Below are 27,999 nucleotides of genomic sequence, written 5' to 3'. Positions count from 1 at the left end.
GACCAACGGGGAGAACTTGGTAGATTAATGATGTCGCTGGTCCCAGTCTGCACAATAAACGCCCTTTGTGCACGGACGTACGGGTACCAAGCGCAGTTCATATGCGTCCGCCATTTTGTTGATTCAGCCACACAAAAGCTGAAATTGTGAAGTCGTTTTTCGACCATTTAATTCCATTTATCAACTAGACATTAACAAACATGGCAGGTACAGGAGCAAACAGTATACCCCTTGGAGCCCTTCATCCTATTTTGCGAGGGCAGAAGGTGCCAGGAGGTGGTATAACTGGACCGATTGGTATGCAAATGTCGATGCCAATGCAGATGCCGATGCAGCAGCAGATGCCAATGGCTCCAATGGGTGGCGGTGGTGGCGGTGAAAGCGCCATGCTGAATGCTGCGAGGGAAGCAGCGGCACGAGTGACGGCGAACATCATGGGGAAGAGACCCGCACCACCAAATGCAGGAAATGCAGCCAAGTCCATGGGTAGGTTGTTGGATGGAGGATGAAGGAGCTCTCGTCGTGTACACGACATTATTTAATTAAGTTATCATATATTTGCATTATTTTCAAGTGAAAGAACAAAATCCAAAAATAGTCAACTAGGGGCCTAATTGTTTAATTTTTAAATTATAAATGGGAATATTGTCTGAAAGAGGGGATTTTTCTGGTCTGAAGTCTGCTGGATGAAGCTGGATGGTTCTGGATGAAGTCTGCTGGTCTGGATTTTTCTGGTCATCGCCCCCCCCCCCCAAAAAAAAAGAAGGAAAAAACGAAAAAAAGGGGAAAAAAGATGATAAATAAATAAAAAAAAATTCTACAGTGACACTGGCAGCACTAAACATTATAAGAAGCAATTTAACCATGCACAAAAATCGTAGGCCTAGATGAAGTACAGCGGTTTTTATTTATTTATCATATTTTTCCCCCTTTTTTTTCTTTTTTTTTTTCTTTTTTTTTGGGGGGCGATGACCAGAAAAATCCCCTCTTTCAGACAATATTCCCTTTCTGAGAACCTTTCACCCCCTTTCTGATAATTTTCCAACAACCCGGCACCGTGTAAGTTACGTTGCCCATGATTGAACGCACGTGGGCACTCGCTAGCTGCAGCGCCTGTACCCATCCCCGTGTACAATGTATAGCATTCGCTGCAACGCCTCTAAAAAGTGTAGCATTAAACAGCCGTTGATGGACATCCACCCACAATGCGACGCCATGTTTCGTTACCATACACATCCGAAAATCGCAGACTTGTCAATCGCTCCACGATGCGGAGTTAAAAATCATCGATTTGGAGTTTAAAAAATGATCGTGAGTACAATTAAATGCCTGATGTTACATCCTAGACGTATCGAGAATAGAGTAGGCGATTTTTGAGCTAGTTTGTTTGGTCTTTTTGTCATTTTGAGGCATTTTTTGTGGCTGGGTGTCGCGAAAAACTGGGTATTCGTTAAAATTCTGTGCCATTCCCTGGGGCGCTAGTACGACAGATAAAGTCAAAAATTGTTGAAAAGGAGTACAGCGCCCCAGTTACTGGGTCTAGGCCTAGCCCTAAACTTTGGTTCAGTTTCAGTGAACAATAATAAACCAAATATTCAACTACGTAGTAGGCAGTTTCAGTGAAATTAAATGCAGGTTATTTTTTCTCTGACAAGATGTGGTCTGTTAAGGTGTATTATAAGGAGTAAAAATCAATTTAAAATTTTGAAATCAGATGTTTGGTTGCAGAGATATACTGTTTTTAATGAGCGTGGATCGTGCAAAAAACGTACCTATGTTCAAGTTCAATTGTTATGTTTTTCTTCATATCGGCCACGGCCAAGTTTAACGCACAGCCTATGGCAAAAGAGGGCGCACTATATGACGAGCGCCCTCTACCAATGGGGAGGTTTGCAGTCTGCGACGTACATGTACATTCGTGCGTAGTTAGGACAACTTTGCAAGAAATGGTTGAACAAAACCTCTCGGAGGTAGAAGAATACATAATCAAATTACACCAAATTTTCACAAGTTAATCTTAAAAGTATGGGAATTAGCACTGACAAAGTCACATTCAATTTTGATAATTATCTCTGGAAGAAATCTTGATTCAAAAAATGGAAAACGCCGACAAAAATAGGTGTTCATGGTAAAAGCTATGCGACTAGATGTACCATGTGCAGAATGTTATTGGCTACACGATGATGTAATCGTTATCTCATTTTGTGTAAACATGTGCTCCCTCATCGCAAAAAAACTTCTTCGGGCTTCTTCGGCGCTTTCCGAAGATTTCCGAAATTCGTTGTCCACGGGGCTCAAAGGTGACGTCATGCACAAACGAATGGGCGCTGCACGCGAGGCCAAGCATCTGGTTTCTGTCGTTGCTCTCTATTTTTTACAATATCTCTGAAACTATTCATCAGATTTTGAAATGTAAGCACGAGGAGAGAATGCTCCTGCCTGCTGTCAAGTCTCATAGTTGTGAGTTGTACAAAATGTGAGTTTTGATTTAATACATTTTGTTTTTTTTTTTCGGGGCTGTGTGTGTGTGTGTTTTGGTACATGTGAAATCAATTTGATGAAAGTGCCTATACGTATTTGGGACATAGGCCGGGTCATGCTCTCAATCTCATGACCCCATGGATTAGTTTGTTTCAGACGTATGCTTGTACAGGAAGCACGGATTGGGTATCTTTTCTTCCCAGGACGAACGTGTGCAGATGGTTCTACACATTTGTCCTGGGAAAAAAATCTGCGCACGGTCGGGGGACAATCGGCATATCGGCATTAGCGGTAAAAGAGCATTAGTTGAGAAAATTCACACGCAAAATTTATACCTATTTGAACGATTCCAAGTGTAGTGCTATCTGCAACTTCTGAAGCATTAGATCGGTAAGTTTCATGATGCAGAACGTTGCAGATGGTTTTTCAAGGAAGCGAAAAGTTTTGATATCAGTGGTGTTGGGGCCAAGGATACGGAGTGGATTGGACCGATTTATGGGGCTAGGCCAAAATACGTCGGTGTTGGTGGATTTGTACTTGCTTTACGTGTAGGTCCTTGCTCAAAAGTTGACATACCCAAACTAGTCATTTCATAATCCATCATACCCAAGTCATCTTGTTTTGCTTTGCTTGCATGATTTATAGTGCTGGGCGAATAGTGAAATTTTGTTATTCGGATACCGCTGGCCAACTTTTCGAAATTAACCGGATTTTCGAATATTTTTTTTTCGCCGCTTGAGGGCGCTATAAAAAAAAAAAAATAAATAAATAAAAAAATTTAAAAAAAATTGCCGCTAGAGGGCGCTGTTTGTTTGTGAATGAGATCTTATGGGCGGATTGGTATTAGTTTTAGACAGTGTCACTCGGTTCATTCATAAAAATGACCGGATCTAATTTAAAGATGGCGACTTGCTTTTTCTTTTGATCGTGATTGACTCTACGTGAAGGAAAACTTTTGAAATCTTGAACAAAATATGTCAGAAATGTCATTGTTTTAACTCTTCACGGAGGTGAGCATAGTAAAATACTTAATTTATGCTGTTTTATGCTGTCTTAATAGAAGTTTCATAAGGATTCAGACAAAACATTTATACATGTCATATCAGTTGTCGCCCGACGTCCGCAGATATTCGGATATTAAAGAATATCCGGTTACTTGGTTGTAATTACAGAACTATCCAGTTTATAAATAGGTACTCGCGCCCTATGCGGATATCCGGTTAAGAAAAAAAAAGGCATTCGCGGTTACGGATAGGAAAACCTATTTGCCATTAACCGGATATTCGAATAATTCGCCCAGGCCTAATGATTTATCTGTGGCTGTGTGTCAATCACTGTCTACCTGGTTTATCTGCACTAATTTAATTTCATGGTCATTAAAAAAGGTTACGTGCAGAAACTTCCTAACCAATTTTTAACCTTTCTAAAGTGTCAAATTTTGTTACCAATTGCTCGAGTTTTCTACCATTTGGACAAGGCCGATAATTCAGTTTGCACTTTAAAAAAGAAGACGTTAGATGAAGCATTCTTAAAGCACTGGGGTCGTCTAGCTACTTAGTTTTTAAATTGCGTATTAAAAATGAGTGATTCTTGCCCTTAATCTGGGAAAATTAAAACAAGAAAGTTTACACAAGAGTTGGTTATAGCAATCGTTTTCTATGTCTATACAAATGTAGATTCATCCAATTGGCCTCCAGACAAGAAGCGAAAGAGAAGTCGTTGGGGTGGAGAGGAAACCAAGACAGTTGGAGTGGCATCTGTTATTCCATCAGGACTCAATAAAGACCAAGAGAAACAAGTCTTAAGTAAGTAACGCTGAAAAATCATCAATCAATTCCCCTCAGCGGTCTACTAGGATCCTTCCCCACTCAAAATCTGACACCATTAAGTAGCTCTTGGACTGTCCAGCCTGTATGCTTTGTTTTTCGAAAGGGCAAGGGTACTAATGCATTTTCTCCTTGGTGAAAGGCACCCTATGAGGAAATTGTAAATGTCTTCTTGAGCTTTTCAAGGGTACAAAGGCGGGCATGGAGGCAATCGCCTTCGTTGCCTCTGAAGTATCAGGCCGGGACTGTGTTGTCATGGTTGTGGATACATGTTGCGTGATACCATGTGTAACCAGTTTGCTGATGCAGTCCTCAGTTCAATTATAAAATGAAGTTGGATTTTAACAGGTTGAAGGCAGTAAGGTTTAGGTAAATTGATCTGTATGCTACAAGTGGTGAAATAAGATTGTTTTCTGTTTGTGCCAATCTTAAATGTACATGTATGTTGAGGTTTGTGCTTCAATATTGTAAAATAACGTTAACCACTTAACCTAACAGGCATTTTACAGGCATTCTGCTGAATACACACAATTCATTAAGAGATCAAAGTGTGTGGCATGATGAGTGCAACAATTACAAGGAGGCTAAGGGGCCTAATTGGCCTAACTTGATCTCTCTTGACCTCACTTGACCTCATCTTAACCATCTTCAAAAGACCAGCCCTTTAATGAGTAAACGGCAATTTTTGTCAAACCTTGGCCATAGTATTTTCATTTGTGTCTTGTATATTGTATTTTCTTCTCATAAAACTCTTAATTTCTGTTTGACATGTTTGATGTGCTGCATTCACGATGTTGTATAATTTTATTTTGCAATGAATATTTTAAAGGTAAATTTGCTCATTTGTCCACGTTGAGATCATTTGTAGCACAAAATAACTTTAAATTGTATATTGATATGTTAATTAATAACAGCTGCTGAACTTTGTCCCCAGTTTATAAAAAATAAATCTTCCATAAGTTCTTTTATAATTGTCATGAATTCTTTCCACTGTGCATTTATGGAAGAAGGTAATTTAACTTTTAAGCAACTTGAATAACTTTCCCTCACAGTAATGTTCCTACTTTCTTCCAATTGCAAAGGATGATTTGTGAGTGAAATACATGCCATGAATTCCATCATTTGGTTTATGGGGCCCTATTCTTGGGCCATGATTTTCTGTTGACGTGCTTGCCAAGAAGATTTATTGGTTGTGGAATTGACACATTGAACTTAAGACACATGTGTCTTTTGCGGGAAGACAGTTGGGTTCAAATACTAACAAACCCTTCCCTGGGTTTTCCCCAAGCTACATGTAGCATATCATGCCAGTGTTCTTGATTGTAAAACAACGTAGCCCCGCAACAAACCTCAATACGAATAAATTAATTAACACGCAAAATATTGTGTTTAATTTTTATGTTAAGAGCTAACTCAACACATCATGAAAACCATTTCAAATACTGCATACTGCACACTAAGGCTATGATGAACCAAAAGGAAGTTGAACATTCCGAGAAACTAATCAAAAAATTGCAGGCTTTGTCAAAACTTGCAAAATTAGTCTGGAATGCCCCACAGTTTTGAAAAAGCCTTGGGGGCAGAAATCTGCGTCTAGTTAAACTCCAGTAATTTTTTTAATTTTTTTTTTGTATTCAAAATATATGATGAAGTTTGCATTTTGATGACTTGATTGTGTATTTCCCTTTTCTAACCTTATTCAAACCTCCACAGTGCACTTGCAGATCGAAGAGATAGGCAGACAGCTGCGATCAGGTGACCTTGGGATTCCAACGCAAGAGGATAGGTTTGTCTAACCAGAGCGTAACCAATTTGTTTTTCCTTCTCAACTTTTAATTCGGTCATTCCTTTTGTTGTTGGTTATTGGCTGAATTTAATGCATCAGTCAATTTGCTTAACTTGTTTTTTATTACAGAGCTTTGACCATATTTTCAGAGTTCTGTTGGAAAAATGTTTTTATAAAGTATATAATGTACATGTAACAGGGAGCAACCTTGTCCTGCACTATTAATCTATGCAGAGCAGATTGAACTTGTTTTGATGCACAATAAATGATAACATTGAGTTGCAAACTATTTGTTTTTAGTAGCAACTGAAACATTTTGTAAAGCAGTATTACTTTGCTATACTAGGGAAATTGTTCTCTGTTTGATAACCCTGCTAATTTGACTTAAAGCCATTGGTCACTTTCGGTAAACAGTATTGTCCAAAGGCCCACTTATATATAAAATAACAACCTGTGAAAACTTAGGCTGAACCGGTCATCGGAGTCGAGAGAAAATAGCGAGAAAACCCACCCTCAATTCTGCACGTTATAATGGCTTTAAAGCCATTGGACCCTTTCGATACAGTGTTGTCCAAGGCCCACACTTCATGTATCACAACTTATATATCAAATAACAAACCTGTGAAAATTTAGGCTCAATCGGTCATCGGAGTCGGGAGAAAATAACGGGAAAACCCACCCCTGTTTCCGCGCGTTTCGCCGTGTCATGACAAGTGTTTAAAATAAATCCGTAATTCTCGTTAACGTGAATTGATATTGTTTTGCTGTTTTCTCAAAAAGTAAAGCATTTAATGGAATAATATTTCAAGAGAAGTCTTTCACCACTACCTTCTGTAAACCCTGTAAGTTATTTGTAAATCTGTAAACATTTTGTTTTTTTCCTGAACCGAAAGGGTCCAATGGCTTTAAAGTAAACTTTTTTTTTTTTGAAGCAGTTATGTCGGGTCCAAGCAGATCATTCTGCGTGAAACATTAAAACCACATTCCATAGACCTTAGAAGGGAATCTTTTCCTAAAGTGTTATGTATTATCAACACCTACAGGCCTTCTTACAAAGTAAGATTTTTGGCCCTCTATTAAAAAGAAATGTCATTGAAAATGATTATTGAACACCGGCAGGCCTTCTTACCAAGTCAAATTTATGGTCATAGTTTTAGGAGTATCACCAAAGAGAGACAAAGGCAGTGGACACTATTGGCAATTGCTCAAAATAATCATTAGCATAAAACCTTACTTGGTATCAAGTAATAGAGAGAGGTTGGTAGTATAAAACATTGTGAGAAATGGCTCCCTCTGAAGTGGAGTAGTTTTCGAGAAAGAAGTAATTTTCCACGAATTTGATTTTAAGACCTCAAGTTTAGAATTAGAGGTCCCGAAATCAAGCATCTGAAAGCACACAACTCCGTGTGACAAGGTGTTTTTTCTGCTATTATTATCTCGCAACTTCGACCACCGATTGAGCTCAAATTTTCACAGGTTTGTTATTTTTATGCATATGTTGAGATACACTACTTAAGATACACCAACTGTGAAGACTCGTCTTTGACAATTACCAATAGTGTACAGTGTCTTTAAGATGAAAATATATTTATTTAAAGAAATGTCAAAGAAAATGATATCATGGTACAACACAAAATCCACACTATATTATCACTTGTTGCAGAAAAAAACCTTTAACACAATTGCCAAGATTCAATTTTTCAGATGCAATTTTTGTTGAAAGTTTCATCAAAATGTTAGATTCCTGTAAGCATACATGTAACTTACTACTATGTGCATCTAAGGTCTGTTCCCCCACAGCAAAAGCTATAAATCTCTCACAAAATTGTTTTCCCCAGACAAAGAAAGAGGTTGGTATTACAACATCAGATGTTTAATGACCACCTTCTTCTCTCCCCATCAATTTAACGATATATTTTCCACGATTCAGAGTTCCTAATTGACTTTTTTTTCCACCAAGGTTTGTGTGGTTCTGCAGCTTTTGCAACAGAGCAGACTCCACCAAAAACTCAAATAACTAATTTTTATCTCCATACAAGAATTAACCGTTCTTTTTTAAGGGCGGCATGGACAGTGGAGAGAAAGTCTAACCCATTTTTCTCCTGAATTCCAGTAACATTTTTTTTTACATTGAGGCAACCCACTTTGAGTGAAAGAAGTTGCTAAAAAATCTTTTAACAAAATTCATTAAAAAAAAGTGTGAAGTGGAACTTTTTTAAGCACAAGAAAATTGCCTTAATAAGTAGTGTACATGTAGGTTTATCTTGTTCAATATTTATCAGTCGTACATTTATTTTTAGTGACTAATGACGTCTGAAACAGGTTCAAAAATGATCAAGATGGTAAGCAAAAACATTGGCTGGGCACCTTTAACATGTTTAAACAATGCCTAGCAGAGTCGCTTACCCGCCAAAATTTCTTTAAATTAACATTATTGTACACCGATGCCCTGCAAATAGTCTGCTTAGCAAGGAAAAATGCTAAGCAAATATTTTTTGCTTAGGAGCTGTACGAAATTAGACCAAGGGCCAAAACATGGACTGAAAATACTCTCTTACATGTATGCTTACCATTACCAGTTTCTACTTCAAGGGTTACTGCTGTGATTTTGAATGCATACAAGTAGTATTATTAACCAGGGCCCAATTTCAATTTTGGCTGATAACCATTTTCTGTTAAGCAGGCTTTCATGCTTACAGCCTTTATGTAATTTTGCACTGAATGGTTCACAAAGCACAAAATGCAATATAGTCCTACTACATGTATAATGTGTCAGCTTAGCTACTGTGGTTTAAAGTCTACAGTGCCATGAAATGTGGCCACGCTGTTCTCAGACAAAGAGTTTATTTACAAACAAATATTAATTTGTTTTAAGGGTATGGGCTTACTCTTCTTAGACAGAAGGCAGATATTAATATTCTAACTTTTGGCTTTTGTTTGTTGTTGAGTATTCAAATATTGACTTCAAGAAACTTTAGGTGGCTTTTGTTTCTTAACTTCTGATGTTGTGGAAGTAAAGCAACAATTTATTGGTTATCTAAACTACTTCTGATAGTGTAGTAGTTGGTTGGTGGGATATAATGAGGTGCGATGGGACAAGTTTCCAGCTAGCTCAATTGGCTGGTCTCTTTATTACAGATATGCTTGGGTGTTGTGTCTTAACGATTTGTGAAATAATACATTTGGTGAAGGATTGAGGAAGATTGGAAACGGAAGGCCTTCTTTTGCCTTTCTGTCTTCCTTTGTTTATAAACTGTAGAACCAGGCAATTGATGTAAGAAGTGGCAGTAAGACTGGAGCAAGGTTCATACTTCATGTGAATGCGATGCAAATGTGACGTGAGTTTGACGTCACAACTCTGTTTTCGCTGCGAATACTCGCAAGAGTCGAGCACAGCTCAACTGCTGTGAAATATTCTTGCGAATTGTTGACGTCAACATTGGTGTCGCATTTGCATTCGCAGAAAGTATGAACCAGGGGTGCGTTCCACTCGGGCAAACGTTGCCAACAGTTGCGCACGTTCGCCAACAATTTCAAGTGGAACGAGTTGTTCGCCGCCACCGTTGGCGAACGTTGGCAACTTTAGGCGAACATTCTTCTGAGGTGTTGGCGAGTGATTTTTAAAATGGCGGACAAGCATATGGTATTATTTCTTTGTTACAAACATAATTACATTGTATTTTCGGTGGATGATAATGCAGATTTGGAATAACAAAGTCAATTAGTTGATGTAATGATGTCAAAAAGAGGACTATTGCAGCAAAATAAAGTAAAAAAAAAAAACTACGTATGGTGCGTGCCATCTTCATTTCAGGGCGCCGCCATATTGACATCGCGTATACGCACCAATCGTTCAAAAGATAAAAAACGTTTGCGCGAACAGTTGCGAGTCGTTTGCGCGAGTGGAACGCACCCCAGGCTTTAAGCTTTGACTTGAGACATTAATCACATAATCTGACGTTCAGTTCTTCTTATTATCTATCTCTCAGGTCTCCGTCTCCTGAGCCAGTGTATAACCATGAAGGAAAGAGGCTCAATACTCGTGAGTATCGTACTCGCAAGAAGCTAGAAGAGCAACGTCATATACTCATTCAAGACGCTATGTTGGTCAACCCAGAGTATAAGCCTCCTGCCGACTACAAGTAAGGATTGGGTCATATCAATAATGTAGGAATGATTACAAGACATTATTAAGACTAAATGATTGATTGACTGTCTTTTTTTATTTACTTTTTCAAAACAAACGCTTTATTAAAGGAACACGTTGCCTTGGATCGGACGAGTTGGTCAAAACAAAAGCGTTTGTAACCGTTTTTTATAAAATGCATATGGTTGGAAAGATGTTTTAAAAGTAGAATACAATGATCCACACAAGTTTGCCTTGAAATTGCGTGGTTTTCCTTCTACTGTGCAAACTAACATGGTCGGCCATTTATGGGGGTCAAAATTTTGACCCCCATAAATGGCCGACGTGTTAGTCGACGAGGTAAAAGGAAAACCACGCAATTTCGAGGCATGTTTGTGTGGATCATTGTATTCTACTTTTACAACATCTTTCTACCCATATGCATTTCAAAAAAAACGGTTACAAACGCTTTTCAAAGACCAACTCGACCGATCCAAGGCAATGTGTTCCTTTAAAATACACAGAATTTACCAAAAAAATAGAAACATGAAAAGTTATTTTAGTAGACACAAAATATCTGTTAAAAACAGGTCAGTAGCTGGGATTGAGCTTTCATTTAAATTGATGACTACATGTATGTTGTTTCTGATCAGCAAAGTATTGGTTCGCTTCCCGGTCGTGACACTTGTGTCATTAAGCAAGACACAACCATGATTGCTTAGTCCTTCAGATGGGCAGAAAAGCCTTTATCCGATGTGATGTGGAAAAACATACGTAAAAGAACACAGTGCATATATCGAAAAGACAAAGAGTTCGCCCAGGTGTTCCCAGTTTGATTTGTTGCATATTGTGCCACAGCACCTTGTAAACCATTACATGATGCTATATCAATGGAGTAGTCGTCTTACTTCAATAAATGTAGCCCTACATATACACCTTAGGAAAATACTGAATGTTAAAGAGCCTTGAGCGTCACTGAGTAATGGATACGAGTGCTTTATAACAAGCCACTGTTATTATTAATAGGGGCGTAGGTAGGTTAATGATACTCATACGTTTAGCTATCCGTAACCTTCTTCTGTGTAGCAAGCAGGATATCAGTGTCGTCTGCGCGTATAGCGGAAAACGAGTACTGGCGTATGACCTCATAATTATGACGTCCATCGCACTAACCATATCTGTTCATAAATGCAATTATGTCTAGTTATTGTTGTTATTCTTTTTTGACAGGCCACCTATTCAGCGAGTGAGTGATCGAGTCATGATTCCACAAGATGATCACCCAGATATCAACTTTGTTGGACTCCTCATCGGACCACGGTAAACTCACTTTCTGCTCCAGTCTAAAAACTCTTAGCCTTCACTTTCAACCACATTGATGTTACGCGTGTGATGTCATTTGAGAAAATAGAATTAAGTAAGCAAACTGCTTACTTAATGACGTAACGTTTTGATCTTAGCAGAGTCTTTCTCAAAAACAACAAGAGAAATACTCGGCTGGGGTTGAAATGTCATCAGTGTTCACCATTTACAGTGGTCTGTTGACCAAATACCAATTAAAACACCTGTTGACCAGTCGCAAATCTCACAAGTAGTCTCAGTGATTACTTAGAATTAGCTTAAATTTGAGTTTGCTCAATCCTTGATTTTTCTCAAATCTTGAGACTGCTCAATTCCTAAGTCTGTTCAATTTATGAGTTGGCTCAGTTCTTTATTCTGTTCAAATCTTGAGTTTGTTCAGTTCCTAAGTTTGCTCAACTCTTGAGTTTGCTCAATTATTTAGTTTGCTCATTTCTCGAGTTTCTCAATCCTTGATTTTTCTCAATTCCTGAGTTTGTTCAATTTATGAGTTGGCTCAGTTCTTAATTCTGTTCAAATCTTGAGTTTGTTCAATTCCTAAGTTTGCTCAATTCTTGAGTTTGCTTAATTATTTAGTTTGCTCATTTCTGGAGTTTCTCAATTCTTGAGTTTGCACTATTCCTGAGATTGCTCAATTGGGAAGTTCAGCTGGTACTGTATACTTGTATTGCTTAAAGGCAGTGGACACCATTGGTAATTACTCAAAATAATTATTAGCATAGAACCTTACTTGGTAACGAGTAATGGGGAGAGGTTGATGGTATAAAACATTGTGAGAAACGGCTCCCCCTGAAGTGCCATAGTTTTCGAGAAAGAAGTAATTTTCTACTAATTTGATTTCGAGACCTCAAGTTTAGAACTTGAGGTCTCGAAATCAACCATCTAAACGCACACAACTTCGTATGACAAGGGTGTTTTCTTCTTTCATTATTATCTCGCAACTTTGATGACCGATTGAGCTCAAATTTTCACAGGTTAGTTATTTTATGCATATGTTGAGATACACCAACTGTGAAGGCTAGTCTTTGACTATTACCAATAGTGTCCACTGCCTTTAAGGGTGCTTTTTGTAAATATGAGCTTTGCTTATTGATGTTTTTCAGTGGAAACACCTTGAAGAAGCTAGAGAAAGATACAGGCACTAAGGTGATGATTAGAGGCAAGGGTTCTGTCAAGGAAGGGAAAGTTGGACGTAAAGATGGTCAGCCATTACCTGGTGAAGATGAACCTCTTCATGCATTGGTGACTGCTAATACATCAGAAGCTGTTAAGAAAGCTGTTGATCAGGTAGGGTTTGGGTTACTCAAGTACAGTTGTTGATTGGCTGTAGTATGAGCCAGAGGGGTGTCTGTGGTTCAGTATTTAAATTTCCAGGATTTCATAAAGAGTAAAGACTAGTCTTGTCTCAAGTAAGTACGGATGGGTTAATCCCTCTTGAGTCGTAAATGCATGTTAATTTTTGTACACACCCTAGGGGGGAAAGTACTGATTATACAATGCTTGCACACATTTGTAAGGGAAACAAAATAATAATAGTAATATGGTATTACTCAGCTCCAAAACTGATGGACTCTGATTATAATAATAGTATCAAAGTCTAATATAGCGAACGTATCTACCAAACAAGGTACTCGAGGCGCTGAGTATACAAACTTTCAGAATGATAGGTTATTGCTGATAGGTTATATGTTGGTATGTCTGAGTCTAAAAGCTAGTCAATTTACTAGTGCAGTTCTAATCGAACAGAATCAAACAAAGCATGCAGTAGGGTTGCATTAGGTTGGGATTAAGTAGGAATAGTATAGGCTCAAATTGACTATCCTTGTTACTCTACGTGCTTGACTCCACCAGGAGTGTTACGTAGTATCCATCCAGATCCAGTATGCAGAAGCCATTTTGAGATATGTTGGACACATTACTATAACCAGGCATTTTGATTTTAATGTAAAATAAGCCTAGTACATGCTAACAATGCACCTCGGAGCATAATAAACCTCAACATTTTCTAGGGTACCATTGTGGGTCTCATGTCCTGTGGCGTTTTGGCTGCCTCGCTCCGCACTTGCGTTGTGCCTTTGAAAATGTTCCTTTTTTTTTTTCAACGGGTAGCTGCATGCCTGTTTAACGCTGTAAGATTTGGGTAAATTTGTCTGTTTGCACCCAAACCAAACAGTGCACTCCTAGAGTGGCCACTGTACCTCAAAAAGGCTGTTTGCTCTGCACTGATTTAATCCAAAGTTCACCATTGTTGTGCATGATCTCTCATTCCATTCTATACAGGCAAGAATATCATATTGCATGTTTATTCACATCTTACACTTTATTCTTTAAATGTGATGAGTTGTCACACTGATAGAGATGCAACTCTCCCTGATTCTGCAGAAAGTTTTCTTAAAAGTAAAGCACTCTTTCCATGTTCTGATGAACACATTCTAAGATGTTCCTGATGATTGAAACCTTTTCCCTATTACGTTGAATGGAGTTTTAAATATCTCCCTGAGTGTTGTTCCAAATCTTTCAGACAATTGTCAGATGACAAGACACAAATGTTGGCAGCTTTGCACTGATGTAATTAACCTCATGTACTAATCTCATCTAAGGGTGCGTTCAGACACGGTACTAAAGTTGGTTTAACTCATGGTTCAACTCGATCGAGTTCAACTCAGTGTGTCTAAACGGATCTAAAGTTAGTCCGAATTGAGTTCAACCCACAAAAGATAAACCGTCCAGGGAGGGGGGTTATCTTTAGACCGCTTCGGGTGTATCTTTTAACACTGTGTGTGGACAGAATAAAAAAGACCACATCCAGTTTAACTCTCAACAGGCGACCATTACGTAAACACACGGTGACCAATGAACAGGACAATAAACAGGAGGATGTTAGAGTAACGGGGTCACGTTTTCTTTGACCTCTTAAAACCAAAGATAAACCGGATCGGGTTTAAGTCGATGCTGTCTGAACGCAAAGGGGTTTTATTTTTACGATCACCCCCTGCTGCTCGTAAAAGTTAAACCGGTTCGGGTCTAACTTTAAGTTAGACTAATAGTATGCTGTCTGAACATACCCTAATTATTCCTCATTATAACCCTCCCACTCTTTGTACCATTGTCTAGTGAGTTAACCAACCATTTGAAACCATTTTACTGCTTACATGTAGGTTTTAAACCCCCTACACTAACAAACATTTCTGCACAGTTTTTATTTAGCGCTGTATTGTATTTTCACTGCTGTACTTTCATCCTGCATATTTTGTTTACTGTTCAATTCAAATTTGTATAAATTGGCCAGCCAGTGTCAAATATAAGTCAGACCCAGAAGGTTTAAATGGACAATTCTATGTATGTTGATCTGAAACAAATTATAGGTTGAAACTCCTCCTATTTATTTTACCTACGATGTGCATTTTGCTTGCGCTGTGGCAGAACCATCGAGATCAAGCAGAAAAATAGCACTTAGGTCACTATTAAATATAGTTATAACAGAGAAATCATGTGAATATCGTGGAACAAGAGTTGACCCCAGCAAAGCTATGCTCATGTCATCAATGAACAAAGACCAGTTGCTAAAAAAAGCATTTGATGTTAACAGCAGTAGGTGTTTATGTGCAAGCTTACAGGGGCATTAGATCAATCCCTGGCCGTTGTGAATGCATTGCAGAAGTAGGAATGTTTCTGCTCTTGCAAAATAATTTTTCTGATGGTGACTGATGCCAATCGTTTCAACATCATATAGTTTGTCTCAGATCATAAACATTCAGTGACCTATATGTTCCAGATGGTCTTCTTAGCTCAGCGTCAGCTTCATCACAGAGTCATTCGTTATCTGCCTTGGTCGACCCGTTGATCCAGATTCACTATTTTCCATTATTAAAACTCTTCATTCCTTAATCTTGTCAGTTGTTATTATACAGAAGCTTTTTTTAATGTAAGAAATCTTTGTTCTGCTGTTGGAGATGTTCAAAGTTGAGATGAATTGCAGTCACAAATCTGCAGGCATGCAACTCTTCCGCGTTCCCGCGGAATTCCGCGTTTTTGGGGGTTTTTTTTACGTGAAAAAAAAAAAAACCAGAAAAAAAAAACACTTTTTTTTTTTATTTTTTTTTTTTTAGCCTAATATATGCCTGGCATTAACAGTGTACAGCTACAATCATGTAAAATAAGCCTAGTACATGCTAACAATGCACCTAAGAGCATAATAAACCTCAACATTTTCTAGGGTACCATTGTGGGTATCATGTCCCGTGGCGTTTCGGCTGCCTCGCTCCGCACTTGTGTTGTGCCTTTGAAAATTTTCCTCTTTTTTTTTCAACGGGCAGTTGCATGCCTGAATCTGGTCTTAAACTTCAATAAAAGTGACCTTGACTTTCATTAGCACGCGAATGGATATGCATACAGTTAGCTATCCATAACCTACTTACGTGTAGCAAGCAGGATATCAGTGTCGTCTGCACATATAGCGTTTAGCGAGTAGCGTATGATGACATAATGATGACATGTCTGTCGCACTAGCCGTATCCGTTCGCATGCGAAACCCCTCTATAGGCCCAAATCACTGCTTGTTTCTATCATGCCTCTATTAAAGCCAAGATCATTGTATGTTTGCACCATGTTTTCATCACATTGCAGGGAATGAATACGTCCAGCAATTTTGTGCAGCTCAGTGCATTGACCTCTTGCACTGACCTCACACACGGCTACTGTCTGCTCATAATCTGCAAGTCAAAATGCATGTAAAGACATTTGGCTCAATTTCATAGAGCTGCTTAAGCATGAACAATAGCTTAGCACAATAAAATCAGGTTTACCAGACTGCATTTACCAGCGTAAATACCATGTCACATGCACCGTTTCTGACTGGTATCCTGCTAATTTTGCTTAGCAGAAAATTTGTAAGCAATATTTTCTGCTTTAGCAGCTCTATGAAATTTGGCCCTGGCGCAAGTCTCGGCACACACGCCTTGCCTTAACATTGTTCTGCACTGTAGTACACTTGAAATGAAAATGCCATAAGAGTGAGATTTATGGAATGATGATGTCAGATGGCCTTGATTAATGTAAACCAAATTTTTCTCTGCGAGTCAGATTGATGATAGAATGACAACAAAAAGTGATTTGGTTCAATATGAACCATTTAATTCTCTACGACTCTCTGGATCAATCCTTAGAAGATCAATAGAAACAGCTTCATTTGCTTTCATACTGTAAACACAATGACCTATAATACACAACCCCAGCCGTGTACTAACCCCTTTGCCTCCGCAGTAACTCCGCCCCTTGTCGACCATATCTCACTAGATACGACAAATTGTCTTCAATGGCATCCAAGCACCTGAAGGTCACAACGAGCTCAAACGATCACAACTGCGCGAGCTTGCTTCTCTAAACGGTACGCTCCGCGATGCTGATATCTCAAGGTACTTGGGTGTCAATTAAAATACAAAGTCAATGTTTGTGCTTGCGTACTCATATAGTGCCCCTTTTTTCTTTTCTTTTTCTCGCACCATTCTCCCCCGCCTCCTCCTATGTGGATGTTGTTTGCTGCCCTCTGGTGTTGTTACCCGGTCTTTGTGTTGTCGTCGTCGTGGTGATTGTGTTGTAGATCCGTGAAATAATCAAACAGGGGATTGAGACACCAGAAGGTCAGAACGATCTGAGACGGATGCAGCTGCGAGAATTGGCTCGTCTTAATGGTACACTAAGAGATGAGGATACCACAAGGTTTGTTTAAGTATCTTGCTCAATTTGCTAAGCACAAAGAATGTCATTACCATGTCATTGGTAATTGTCAAAGACCAGTATTAATGAAAGAAAAAAAACTTGTCGCACAAATTTGTGTGCTTCCAGATGCATTAAAAAGGGCCTCAGGTTGAAGTCTTTCATTATTAGACTCGTAATTAGAGCGAGACAATTTACATTTTTTCTCAAAAACCACATTATTCAAAGGGAGCCGTTTGTCACTATGTTTTATACCAGCAACAGTTCTCCATTGCTAGTTACCAAGTAAGTTTTTATGCTAACAATTGTTTTGAGCAGTTGCCAATAGTGTCCAGTGCCTTTTAAGCAGAATCAGTTTGCCAACTAGATGTTTCCATTGTATATTGTTCTTGATTGGTTTCATGCAAATTTCGCTTAGCAGAATGTTGAGTTATATTTTCTGCCTATGAGGCGCATTAAGACCAGGGCCCAATTTCATGTCTCTGAATACCGCCGAATTCTGTGTTTGCAGTTACCGTTCTTTGCTTACAGGGCAAGTGTTAAAAATCTGCGCTTGCTGTGGCAGCGAAGAATGCCTAGTTACATGGAGTCAGACACGCACCTGCTAAAATTCCTTGCTAATGGGCGAAATACAGTTTACAGAATTATCTGTTTTCATAAGCCAGATCTTTGCTCTTTGCGTGAAGCAGAGGCATGCAAAAAGGCTCGTGATAACAGAAAATTGTTGGCTAAACAGCATCATGTAATCTCAAATGTAATGCATTATGTTTAAAAGGTAGATTTTTTTGTCTGCTTAAGTGTGACTGCCTTTCAAACGTAATAAATGTTGCTGCAAACTTTAAAGAGGCTCTATAAGGTCGAATTGAGTGTTGTAATCCACTCAGTGTACAATAGATAAAGTCTTCATGAAAGTGTGGAAGAAATTACATTTTACTAACCTCACGTTAAAATGGTATAAATCGCATTTATTCTACACTTTTAAAGCAAACCTTCAACATGGTGTAATCGGACATCAAAAACAAAAATCAAAAGATAAAAATTCCATGTTGTTTTGATTGAATAATACAAACATTCAGGAATGAACAACAAACTTGTTGTACATAAATGTATAGACCATCGTATTTTGCACAAAAAGTGCCCTGGAAAGATATAAAAACAGTTGCATAACATTTTCATGTGATGTTGGAAACTCATTATTTTTTATTTTTGTTTGTACCTTCATAAGACATGTAGTAACTCATATCTAATAATACTTTCTCTTGGAAAAGGAGTGTATCACAAAACTAAATTTTACCTTCTTTAATTTATAATCATGGTCATTGGTGATTATGCATGGTTAAAATATCATTCTTTACTGTTATCAAACACTGGAATTTGATCTGAGGGAGGGCAAAGTTTCAAGAACAACTCAATTTGTTTTCATTTCAAGATGTTCTAACTGTGGTGCCCTGACTCATCGTACATGGCAATGCCCAGAGAAGCAAAACATCACAGGCACCATACAGTGTTCAATATGTGGAGGTACTGGCCATATTGCCCAGGACTGTCGTCAGAATCCAATGGGTGGTGGAGGACCTGGTGGCCCCATGGGTGGAGGACCGATGGGTGGACCTAATGGACCTCCTCCTAGGATGCAAGGTCCTAGTGCAGCAGAGAAAGCCAAGATGGACTCTGAGGTATGAAATTACAGTTATTAGGCATCTTAAAGATGTTTAGCAAATAAAATATTTTCTCAACTCATATTTGCCTAAATACAGGTTTTTTTGTGGTACACACAAACACTGTTAGTGCCTAACTCCTGGAAAGCCTGTATATTAATAATAATAGTAGAGATATTTGTAAAGTGCATGATGCAAAAAGCCTCTAAGCACATAAAAAGGAGCAATAAAATATACAATGAGAAAAAAATACAAATTGTAAATAGGCAGATTACAAATAAGCAGCTGCAAACAAATGGGTTTTTAACAGAGACTTAAAACATTGTAAAGAACTAGCCTGGCAAATATGCACAGGAAGACTATTCCAAAGAAGCGGTGCAGCATGTGAAAAAGATCTATGGCCATACCAAATGGAAGAAGCTCTAGTAATTGATAGCAATGACTGTTAAGAGAGAGAGGGAACATGGCAAAATGTTTATCACAGTTAAGGGAATTGTGTAATCTTTCCTATGATATACAGTTTGGTTCCATCTGTTTATTTACCTTTCTTTTGTTTTCTTGTGGTGTAGTACATGTCCTTAATGGCAGAGTTAGGAGAAGGACCACCAATGTCTGATCCTAAAGTTGGTGGTATGCCACCATCTAGTCATGGTCATGGTGTAATGCATCATATGGGACCTAGACCTCTACTATCGACACCTCCTGGTGGTCAAGGCAATCAGAACCATCCGCATCATCCACCACCTCTGGTAAGTCATTCTCCATGGATTTGTAGTTTTTTATCTTCTCGTTCACAGGCAGTGCGGTATAATGGGACACTTTCAAACTGGGAAACCACAAGGTACCAAAATTGGACCGATCGCCTTTTTGGTCATGTTTAATGATTTTGTCACTGATCATCAAGAGGTTACTCACTATAAGTATGTAGATGACATGACCCTTAGCCAGTCTTTTAAAAACTCTGAGAATGCTATTGGTTTGCAAAACGAATTAGACTGTCTCCAACAGTGGGCTGACACTAACAACATGAAAATCAATCCTCCCAAGTGTCAAGCTTTGAGTATTTGTTTCCAACGCACCCCAGCTGTACCACCTAGTTTCCATATTGGTAATTCAGCCATCACTAACACAAGCTGTATGAAAATTCTTGGGGTTCATCTACAAAGTAATCTTAAATGGGATACCCAGATAAGTTCAATGTGCAAAGCCTTCAACTATAAATTGTACCTTCTGCGCCAATTAAAACGGTGCTGCACTTCTATTGATGATTTGTTGAGTGTATATATTATGTATGTTAGACCAACTATTGAATATGCTTGCCCAGTCTGGTATTCAAGCCTCACGAAGTCTCAACTTGGATGCCTTGAAAAGTTGCAGCGCAAGGCTCTTCGTATTATCTTGTCCTACGATTACTGTGAAACTAAGTCTTTTGCTGAAATTTATTCTCAGCTTGGCCTCCCTGCCATGGATGTTAGACTTGAGCAGCTCTTCGTTAATTTTGGTAAATCAGAAACAATAACCTGAGAAATTCCAATAAACTTTGTACAATTAAATGTAGGACTAACCATTTCAAAAACAGTTGCATCCCTTCCCTAGTTGAGCTGCTCAATCACCAATAATTGTTCTGGCCTGTAGATAACTTGTGTTCATTGTGTAAATATTTGTAATGTATATACTTACAGTTTTTAAATTTTATAGTCACATCTTCTCTATTTTTATAATCTCGTATTGTATATTTTCTGGTTTTTGATGTTTGAATGTATTTTTATATTGTAAACCTAAACACAATTCAGCCTTTTGGCTGCTACATTTGATTTTTAATAAACCAATAATAATAATTCTCTTGTCATTATAGCATTCACTGGTTTGTATGTTTGAAATATTGAGTCTTCACTTTGTGACTGAAAACTATTCCTTATTTCAAATAAACTCGGTGCTTTTCTACACTGCACTATTCATTTGGACCAGTTGTGACTGGTCCTCGTTTCTTTTAATTGGCATTTGAGCATTAGCCAGCAGACTACTGCCAAGGGAGAACAATCAGCCAGTCTAATCATTGATAGCTTTAGGTTTACAAGCCTGATTATGTTATGGACTTGACCACAAGATACATCCAAGCCACATCGCTCGAAATACTTGAACACAAATAATCTTTTCATTTCATTCTCTCATTGTATTTCAGATGGGTCCAAATTTCCAGCCTCCATGGATGAACAAAGATCACCATGGACCCCCAATGCAGAACAAGCCCCCTAGTCTCCTTGGTATGCCCCCTCCTCCACACCACCGTGGCCCCCCTGGGGGTGGTGGTGGTGGCGGACCACCAGGTCCAGGCCATCCACAAAACAACTTCCCTGGCCCCCCACCTCCTGGCCCACCAGGTCAGTTCAATATGAACCAACCTCCTCCTGGGTTGTTACCGCCCCCTATGATGCAACCTCCTCCTAATATGATGAACGTGCCAATGCCCCCTCCTGGTATGGGTGGTATGGGTGGAGGGAACCCACCATGGGCGATGCCACCCCCTCCACCAGCTTCACAACATTCTGCAGCTGAAACACCGGTTACCATGACGCCATGTAAGTAACAGGCATGATATTCTTCCTTCTTTAGTCTGATTGACGATCTGTTTGCCTTTGGAAGAAAAAAAAATTGTTTGACTATGTAGCCTGAAGAGTCTACCCAGGTACATATTGAAAATTATGAAAGCATACACACTATGTACACACTATGTTTTTAAAGGGACACACCGGCTCATTGTTTACGCAATTTAGGGATGTAGAATCATAAATAATGTTTTTATAGATGGTTGCTGTAAAAAAAATCATCAAAATGTCACGTATTTAGCGAAAAATGATTTAAAAAAACCAAAGCGGCCATAACAAGCTTCCGTTACACGGACTCTTTGAATGTGAATCTTACGTTAGATTTTTCACCATTATTGACATTTTGTAGCGATAATTTGAATACATAATCTTTTTCGTCAATTATTCGTAAATAATTTTGTAAAAAAAAAGATTTAAATTTGGTTAAGTAAGTTACTTTTAGACGGCTGAAAGTAAAACTAGCCCGAAAGGTCACGTGATTGTTTGTACCACTTTTTGGTTAGAACAATCACGCGACCTGCGTTTTTGTCTTAAAATGCTCAAAAATGGCTAAATTTGACTGTTCTACTTCATTCCTGGAAGACCGTTGAAGTCATGATTCTAAACTTAAGTTTGATGTTTGAACTTTGTTTTTGTTTGATGCTACAGCTCTCCAATCATTGGCCAACATGCAAGCCTTAGCTATGCCGGTACCTCCACCCCCTACCTCTCTCCTGGCTGCCCCCCCTCCACCACCCCCGAGTAGTGACCCACCACCACCCCCATTACCATCGACTGCACCCTGGCAGATACAGACAAGTGCAGGTAAGACTTCCAAGCTTATAGGACCGATTGAGAAACAAGTTGGCACTGGTAGTACTCTTGTGTTATTCTTGTAGGTTTAATCTGATGCTGAACTGTTTTCACACTTAAGACCTACATGTACAGTTGGCTCTCGCTGTTGTTATAGGTTCTTATTTTATTATTTTATTTTATTTATTTTATTACCTTCATTGCACAAATACATAAAAAACGACATTGGTGCGAAAGGGAAACCCTGAACAGGCACACAGGCCACCTAAATGGGGACCCTTGTTTACACATCAAAAAACAAAAGACAAGGGACAAGCACAACTACAGGCAAACAACCGAAGAAAACAAAGAAATGCTATAAAAAGTAAACAAAATCACAAAGAAGATTCTGAAGTCCCACATCTCATTTCTGCTTGTTGTAGGGAGAGTCAACTGTACTTTTACATTGTTTACCGATAAAGCTTTGCGTGTATACATGTATGGTTGGTTACATACAACGGAAAACTATTTGTCAGTTTTATCAATTCTGTATGATACGTTTAAAGGAACACGTTGCCTTGGATCGGTCGAGTTGGTCTTTGAAAAGCGTTTGTAACCGTTTTTTATAAAATGCATATGGGTAGAAAGATGTTGTAAAAGTAGAATACAATGATCCACACAAACATGCCTCGAAATTGCGTGGTTTTCCTTTTACCTCGTCGACTAACACATCGGCCATTTATGGGGGTCAAAATTTTGACTCCCATAAATGGCCGACCATGTTAGTTCGCACAGTAGAGGGAAAACCACGCAATTTCGAGGCAAACTTGTGTGGATTATTGTATTCTACTTTTAAAACATCTTTCCAACCATATGCATTTTATAAAAAACGGTTACAAACGCTTTTGTTTTGACCAACTCGTCCGATCCAAGGCAACGTGTTCCTTTAAGTGTAACAATATTATTTGCTTTGTGAGGAGTGTAAGTTTTGTCGCAAACCCTAGCCCTTTTGGCAATATCCAAAAGCAGCCATAGCACTCCGCTGTTGTAATACTCAAAAACCAAACTCTTGTGTTTTGGACTGTGGTATAAATGTTATGCCTGAGCCATGTTGGGAGAAACGGAACCAAATCCTTCAAGTGTATTCTTAATGATTACCCAGTAGAGCGGTTTAATTGAGCTTACAATGTCTTTCCTAGGTGGGAGACCGGTGGCCACGAGTACCGGCTCTGTCACCACGCCACCATGGCAACGCTTCACACAAGGTATCTCATGTTTAATGAAATGCATGTGCCTGCCGCTAAAGTATTGCCTTGTTCCCCAACACTTCTTTTTCTTACCAATCTGAATCTGCTCATTTTGTTCAATGCATTGAAGATTTCCCTGTTAAAATTATCTCCTGTTACAGGGAGCTAAATGAACAAGATGTTATTGTTTTTTGGATTATGTTTTATTTGCTGTATCTTTAATTTGTTTAAATGTTATTTCTTTGCAAGTTAATGGATAACTTTTATTCTGTTTCAGGCCTGGACTTACTAAAAAAGCCACAGAGGCATTGGTGTCTGTTGCTCTTGTGTTGGCCTATTAAAAGTTTCCCTTATATAGGATTTTTTCCCTGTAGAATTGCCGTAATGGCAATAAAAAATGGCTCTTTCAAAGATGTAATTCCAGGCCTGCTGTTTCAAAACTCATCAAAATGATACTAATGATGTTTTGTTCAAGTTGTTTTCCAATGATTATTTATTGCTTCCTTGTTGGATTTGTAGTCAAACATACATGTGCTGAAATGATTTTTCAAGACAAGTTATACTGTTAATTTGTTTTCCCCAAAGAAATTAGCTCTAAACGATTAATAAATTTCTACTTGTTCTACTCCATTGACTAGCAATCATGTATCATAAAAGATTTGTTGATTCTCAGACACAGGTCTAGATGGCAAGACTGTGAATGAATTATCATCTGTGTCTGTGGCTACATCGCCATGTTGGAATACATGTATATTACAATTTATAACACACCTCTTGCTTGCTCTGTATTCTGGTTGGCTGAAACACGGTCACCTGGGATGAACTAATATTGTCTAGTGATCGCGCGCGCATGTGTTGCGGGAATAGTACCCACCGGGCGCTGGTCTTTGAAAATATTGCCTGGCTACAGCACCCTCTCTTGACTTTAACCGTGAACAGCAAGTACAAAACTTCCTTTTTTTTCCAGATTTCTGTTCTTATTTCACATGTAAGACCGAACTGTGTTATAAAACACATATTAAATGGCATACTTCGGTAGCTAGTGTACGTCTGTTCCCCTGGGCCTGTGAGTGACCAGAAGAGGGACCTAATTCCTTGGGCCTTGGGAAATAGGCCCCTCTTCCGGTCACTAAAAGTCCCTTGGGGGAATAGACATACACTAGTTAACTCATTGCCAGTCAATATGTGTATAGTAGGAGGCTCTTAGCAACACTTATAGCAACACTCATACACTCATAGCAACAGCCGCAGGGTGGTGTCATTGTAGATAGTCAGATAGTCCAGTCTTTTAATGGATAGACTTTGCTGTTATCTTGAAACTGTTCTCCTTCGATTTCAGATGGAGGTGTGAATGTTTCGGCTGCAAGTCTCCCATGGCAACAAGCTGCAGGTAACCTACTTCTGTTTCAGGATATTTTGTGTTTATTTGTTTTTGTCTGCAATGGCATTAATGATAGTTTACTTTTTTAAACCCTCCTGATTAGTACACTGTCTTTACATGTAGTTCTGTTCAATAGTTTGTAAATTGCCTGATCATCGTCGTCATTCATGTTGTCTTTTGTCTTTTTATTTATAGTGGCATTAACAACAGCCAATATTGGATCATCAATGTTACCATGGCAACAACTTCTACAGCAGCAGCAAGTTTCCACGGTTACCACTCCAGTAACTGGTACCCAGGCATCTCTGAGTGTGCCACCCCCTCCCCTTCAATGGGCACCTCCCCCTCCTCCAATGCAGTCTCCGCCCCCAATGGCTATGCCTCCCCAAGGAGCCCCTCTCCCCCAGTTTCAGCCTCCAATCCCACAGGGTCCGCCACCCCCTATGCCTGGGATAATGCCTTACGGTCAACCCCCACCCCCTCTTTCTCAAATCCCTGGTCTTGGACAACCTCCTCCACCTCCTCCCCCATCTAGTTAAAGTCTCAATATCGAGACTTTATTTAGGCCATTATCATGATTTAATAGATGGACATTTGCATCGTGGAGCAAGTCGGATGGTGACTACAGGCGGATTGAACTAACAGAAACCATGGAGCACAGGGATATTGACTAAATCGAATCAAGCACGTGAGCATGGTCGACTATGATCAATTCCAGAACTACCCGTCACAGTTTCAGGTCAAGTGTAGTGGCTCACCAGGGCCCAACTTCATAGAGCTGCTTTAGCAGAAAATTTGCGTAAGCAACAAATCCTTGCCTTTAAAATCAGATTATCTGCCAAGACTCCACTCAATTGTTATGCGAAGTAAACAGCAGCTACCAGTCACAAGCAATGTATATGGCATGAAGTTTGGGCCAGTAACATGTGTAAATAATAAGCAAGCTATTTTCGTGCCTAAGCAATTTGTTTGCTTAAGCAGCTCTATGAAATTGGCCCCTGAACTTGCTCCATGATAATAAATATAAGTTTTGCCCCATCTATGTAAGTAGCATTATTAAGCATATATTTTCATTGTACTGTGAAGTTGCCAGACTTATTTTTCCTGTTACTGGGGTTTGGTCTTACTTTGATATGAGATGATGGCACCATGAGTTGTATAGGGCATATGTCAATGCAGGTAGTTGCCCCTGGTCATTTCTTTTGACCATGGCCCCTGACAATTTCCCGTTTGTCATGGCCCCTGGTCGCTGCCCACTCTGGCCATTACCCCTGGTCATTGCACCTCTTTTATGCCCCTTGTAGTTGCTCTTTGTCGTTGCCCTTTGTCATTGCACCTGGTCATAGCCCCTGGTCATTGCCTCTTTCACATTGGTTGTGTTATTATTTGAATGTACATACAATATTTTAGGAGTTGTCTTTTTAAATTGACTTGAAGTTTCATCTTTAAGAATGAAGTGATGGATTTCAGATGAACTACTAAGGAGGGGAAATATTTCTGGATTATAACTAGTCGGTAAAACATGTCATAAAAGGAAGTGTCAATGCAAATGATATGTCTTTGTGTTAATCATTATAATTAAAATTACTTATTACTTATTCCAAGTGAAAAAAAAAACGAACCCTTGGATTAGTTTCATTGAGGTCTCCAGTGTACATGTTATGTCTACAAACTCAATTGTTGAATTGTTGTTTTGAATGTTTGAATGATTATTGATAATAATGTGTTCCATTCCTTCGAAGACTATGTTGACCCTTTTTTATTTAAATAAATTTGATTTCCGTGTTTGCTTCTTATGTAAAATATCAGCGACTTTTATTCATTTGCTTTTGAAATTTTCTTGGATATCTTTTAATTTAATTATTATTTTATTTCATTTTTTTCTCTTTCATTTTTCTTTTAATTGTGACTTTCTTACTCGGCTGGCTTTAATCATTGTAGCGAAAGCCATAGCTAAATGTGACTTGGCTGGGCTGGCTGTAATGTACATGAACAGCTATTGGGACTTATTCTTACTTGGCTGACATAATGGTGGGATAGCCGTACATGTATTGCTAAAATACTATCTGGGACTTAATTCTTACTTGGCTGAATACAATGTAGCTTTACTGTTCAGCCATATCGGTGCAGTTCAATTCCATTAGGAAGGTATGCATCACTTTTATGATATTTGCGCAATTTCCATCAATAAGGAAATATTTTCTTAATGTTAAATAAAATGTGGCTAAATCACTCCGTGTACGCCCTATATACATTGTAATTTTCCCCTTATATTGTAAAAAAGAACTGTCAATAAATTCGACCATACTGGGAACAAAACATAAATCTGTATCCACTGTCTACTTGTTTGTTGACACTGTGTAGAAAATTCTGTCTGTCAATTGCCTTCTGAATTTCAGTGGCTCCCTATCCCTCATAGCCTGGCCCAATTTCATAGATCAAAACGCTGGACTTATTTGTATGAAATTGTGACAACAAAGTTAACAAGACGCTGACCGTTTATCAATTTTTGGCGAAAAATTGATCAAAACATTGGGCATACCCCTTGTGATTTTTATTAATTTTTGAAAAAAAAAAAAGATTTTGATCAGAATCGGTTTTTGACCAAAATTTGATCAAAAAGCTTATTCCTTGTGTTTTTTATAATTTTGGGGCAAAAGTTTGATTAAAACGCTGGACTTTCCCCCTGCGGTCTTTATCAATTATTAACCAAATTGTTTTGAAAACTCTTGACAAAATTTTTTTTGGATAAAAACATCAATTCTTGACCAAAGTTTGATCAAAACGCTCATTTCTTGTGGTTTTTGAAATAAATTTGATTAAAACGCTAACCCAACCCCTTGCGGTTTTTAAAAATTTTTGACCAAAAATTGATCAAAACGCTGTTTTTTTTTATAAACTTTTTTTTACGAAAATTTTGATCAAAATGCTGGACTTACCCCTTGTTATTTTTATCAATTTTTGCCAAAAATTAATTTTGATCAAAAAATAAATTCTTGACAAAAATTTGAAAACGCTAATTCCTTGTTTTTATAGCTTTATT

General features: G+C 38.6%; 1 protein-coding gene across 2 annotated transcripts; it reads left to right on the top strand.

The window, feature by feature from the left end:
• The first annotated feature begins 5 nt into the window (after positions 1-5).
• Positions 6-27,281, top strand: LOC139949626 (uncharacterized). 2 transcript variants are annotated; one of them, XM_071948064.1, is made up of 14 exons: positions 6-486; positions 4,158-4,286; positions 6,021-6,093; positions 10,083-10,235; positions 11,450-11,539; positions 12,682-12,865; positions 17,178-17,296; positions 18,723-18,969; positions 19,521-19,700; positions 21,134-21,530; positions 22,206-22,361; positions 23,528-23,593; positions 24,915-24,965; positions 25,152-27,281. In XM_071948064.1, the coding sequence occupies exons 1-14, from the start codon at positions 201-203 to the stop codon at positions 25,493-25,495; spliced, it is 2,475 nt and encodes an 824-aa protein (XP_071804165.1). In that variant the 5' UTR covers positions 6-200; the 3' UTR covers positions 25,496-27,281. The 2 variants fall into 2 exon arrangements, with proteins under 2 accessions (XP_071804165.1, XP_071804166.1); XM_071948065.1 differs by lacking the exon at positions 23,528-23,593.
• The last annotated feature ends 718 nt before the right edge of the window (positions 27,282-27,999 follow it).

Source organism: Asterias amurensis, chromosome 17, assembly GCF_032118995.1.
Source record: "Asterias amurensis chromosome 17, ASM3211899v1".
Lineage (NCBI taxonomy): Eukaryota > Metazoa > Echinodermata > Asteroidea > Forcipulatida > Asteriidae > Asterias > Asterias amurensis.
The sequence above is the reverse complement of the archived record's forward strand: the minus strand, read 5'-3'. Positions and strand labels throughout refer to the sequence as shown.

Bases quoted from the DNA above. Each gene is read 5' to 3' on its own strand.
- LOC139949626 (XM_071948064.1), top strand. From the start codon at position 201: ATGGCAGGTACAGGAGCAAACAGTATACCCCTTGGAGCCCTTCATCCT. The intron at 10,236-11,449 runs GTAAGGATTGGG...CTTTTTTGACAG, and splicing joins AAGCCTCCTGCCGACTACAA to GCCACCTATTCAGCGAGTGA. The intron at 24,966-25,151 runs GTAACCTACTTC...TTTTATTTATAG, and splicing joins CCCATGGCAACAAGCTGCAG to TGGCATTAACAACAGCCAAT.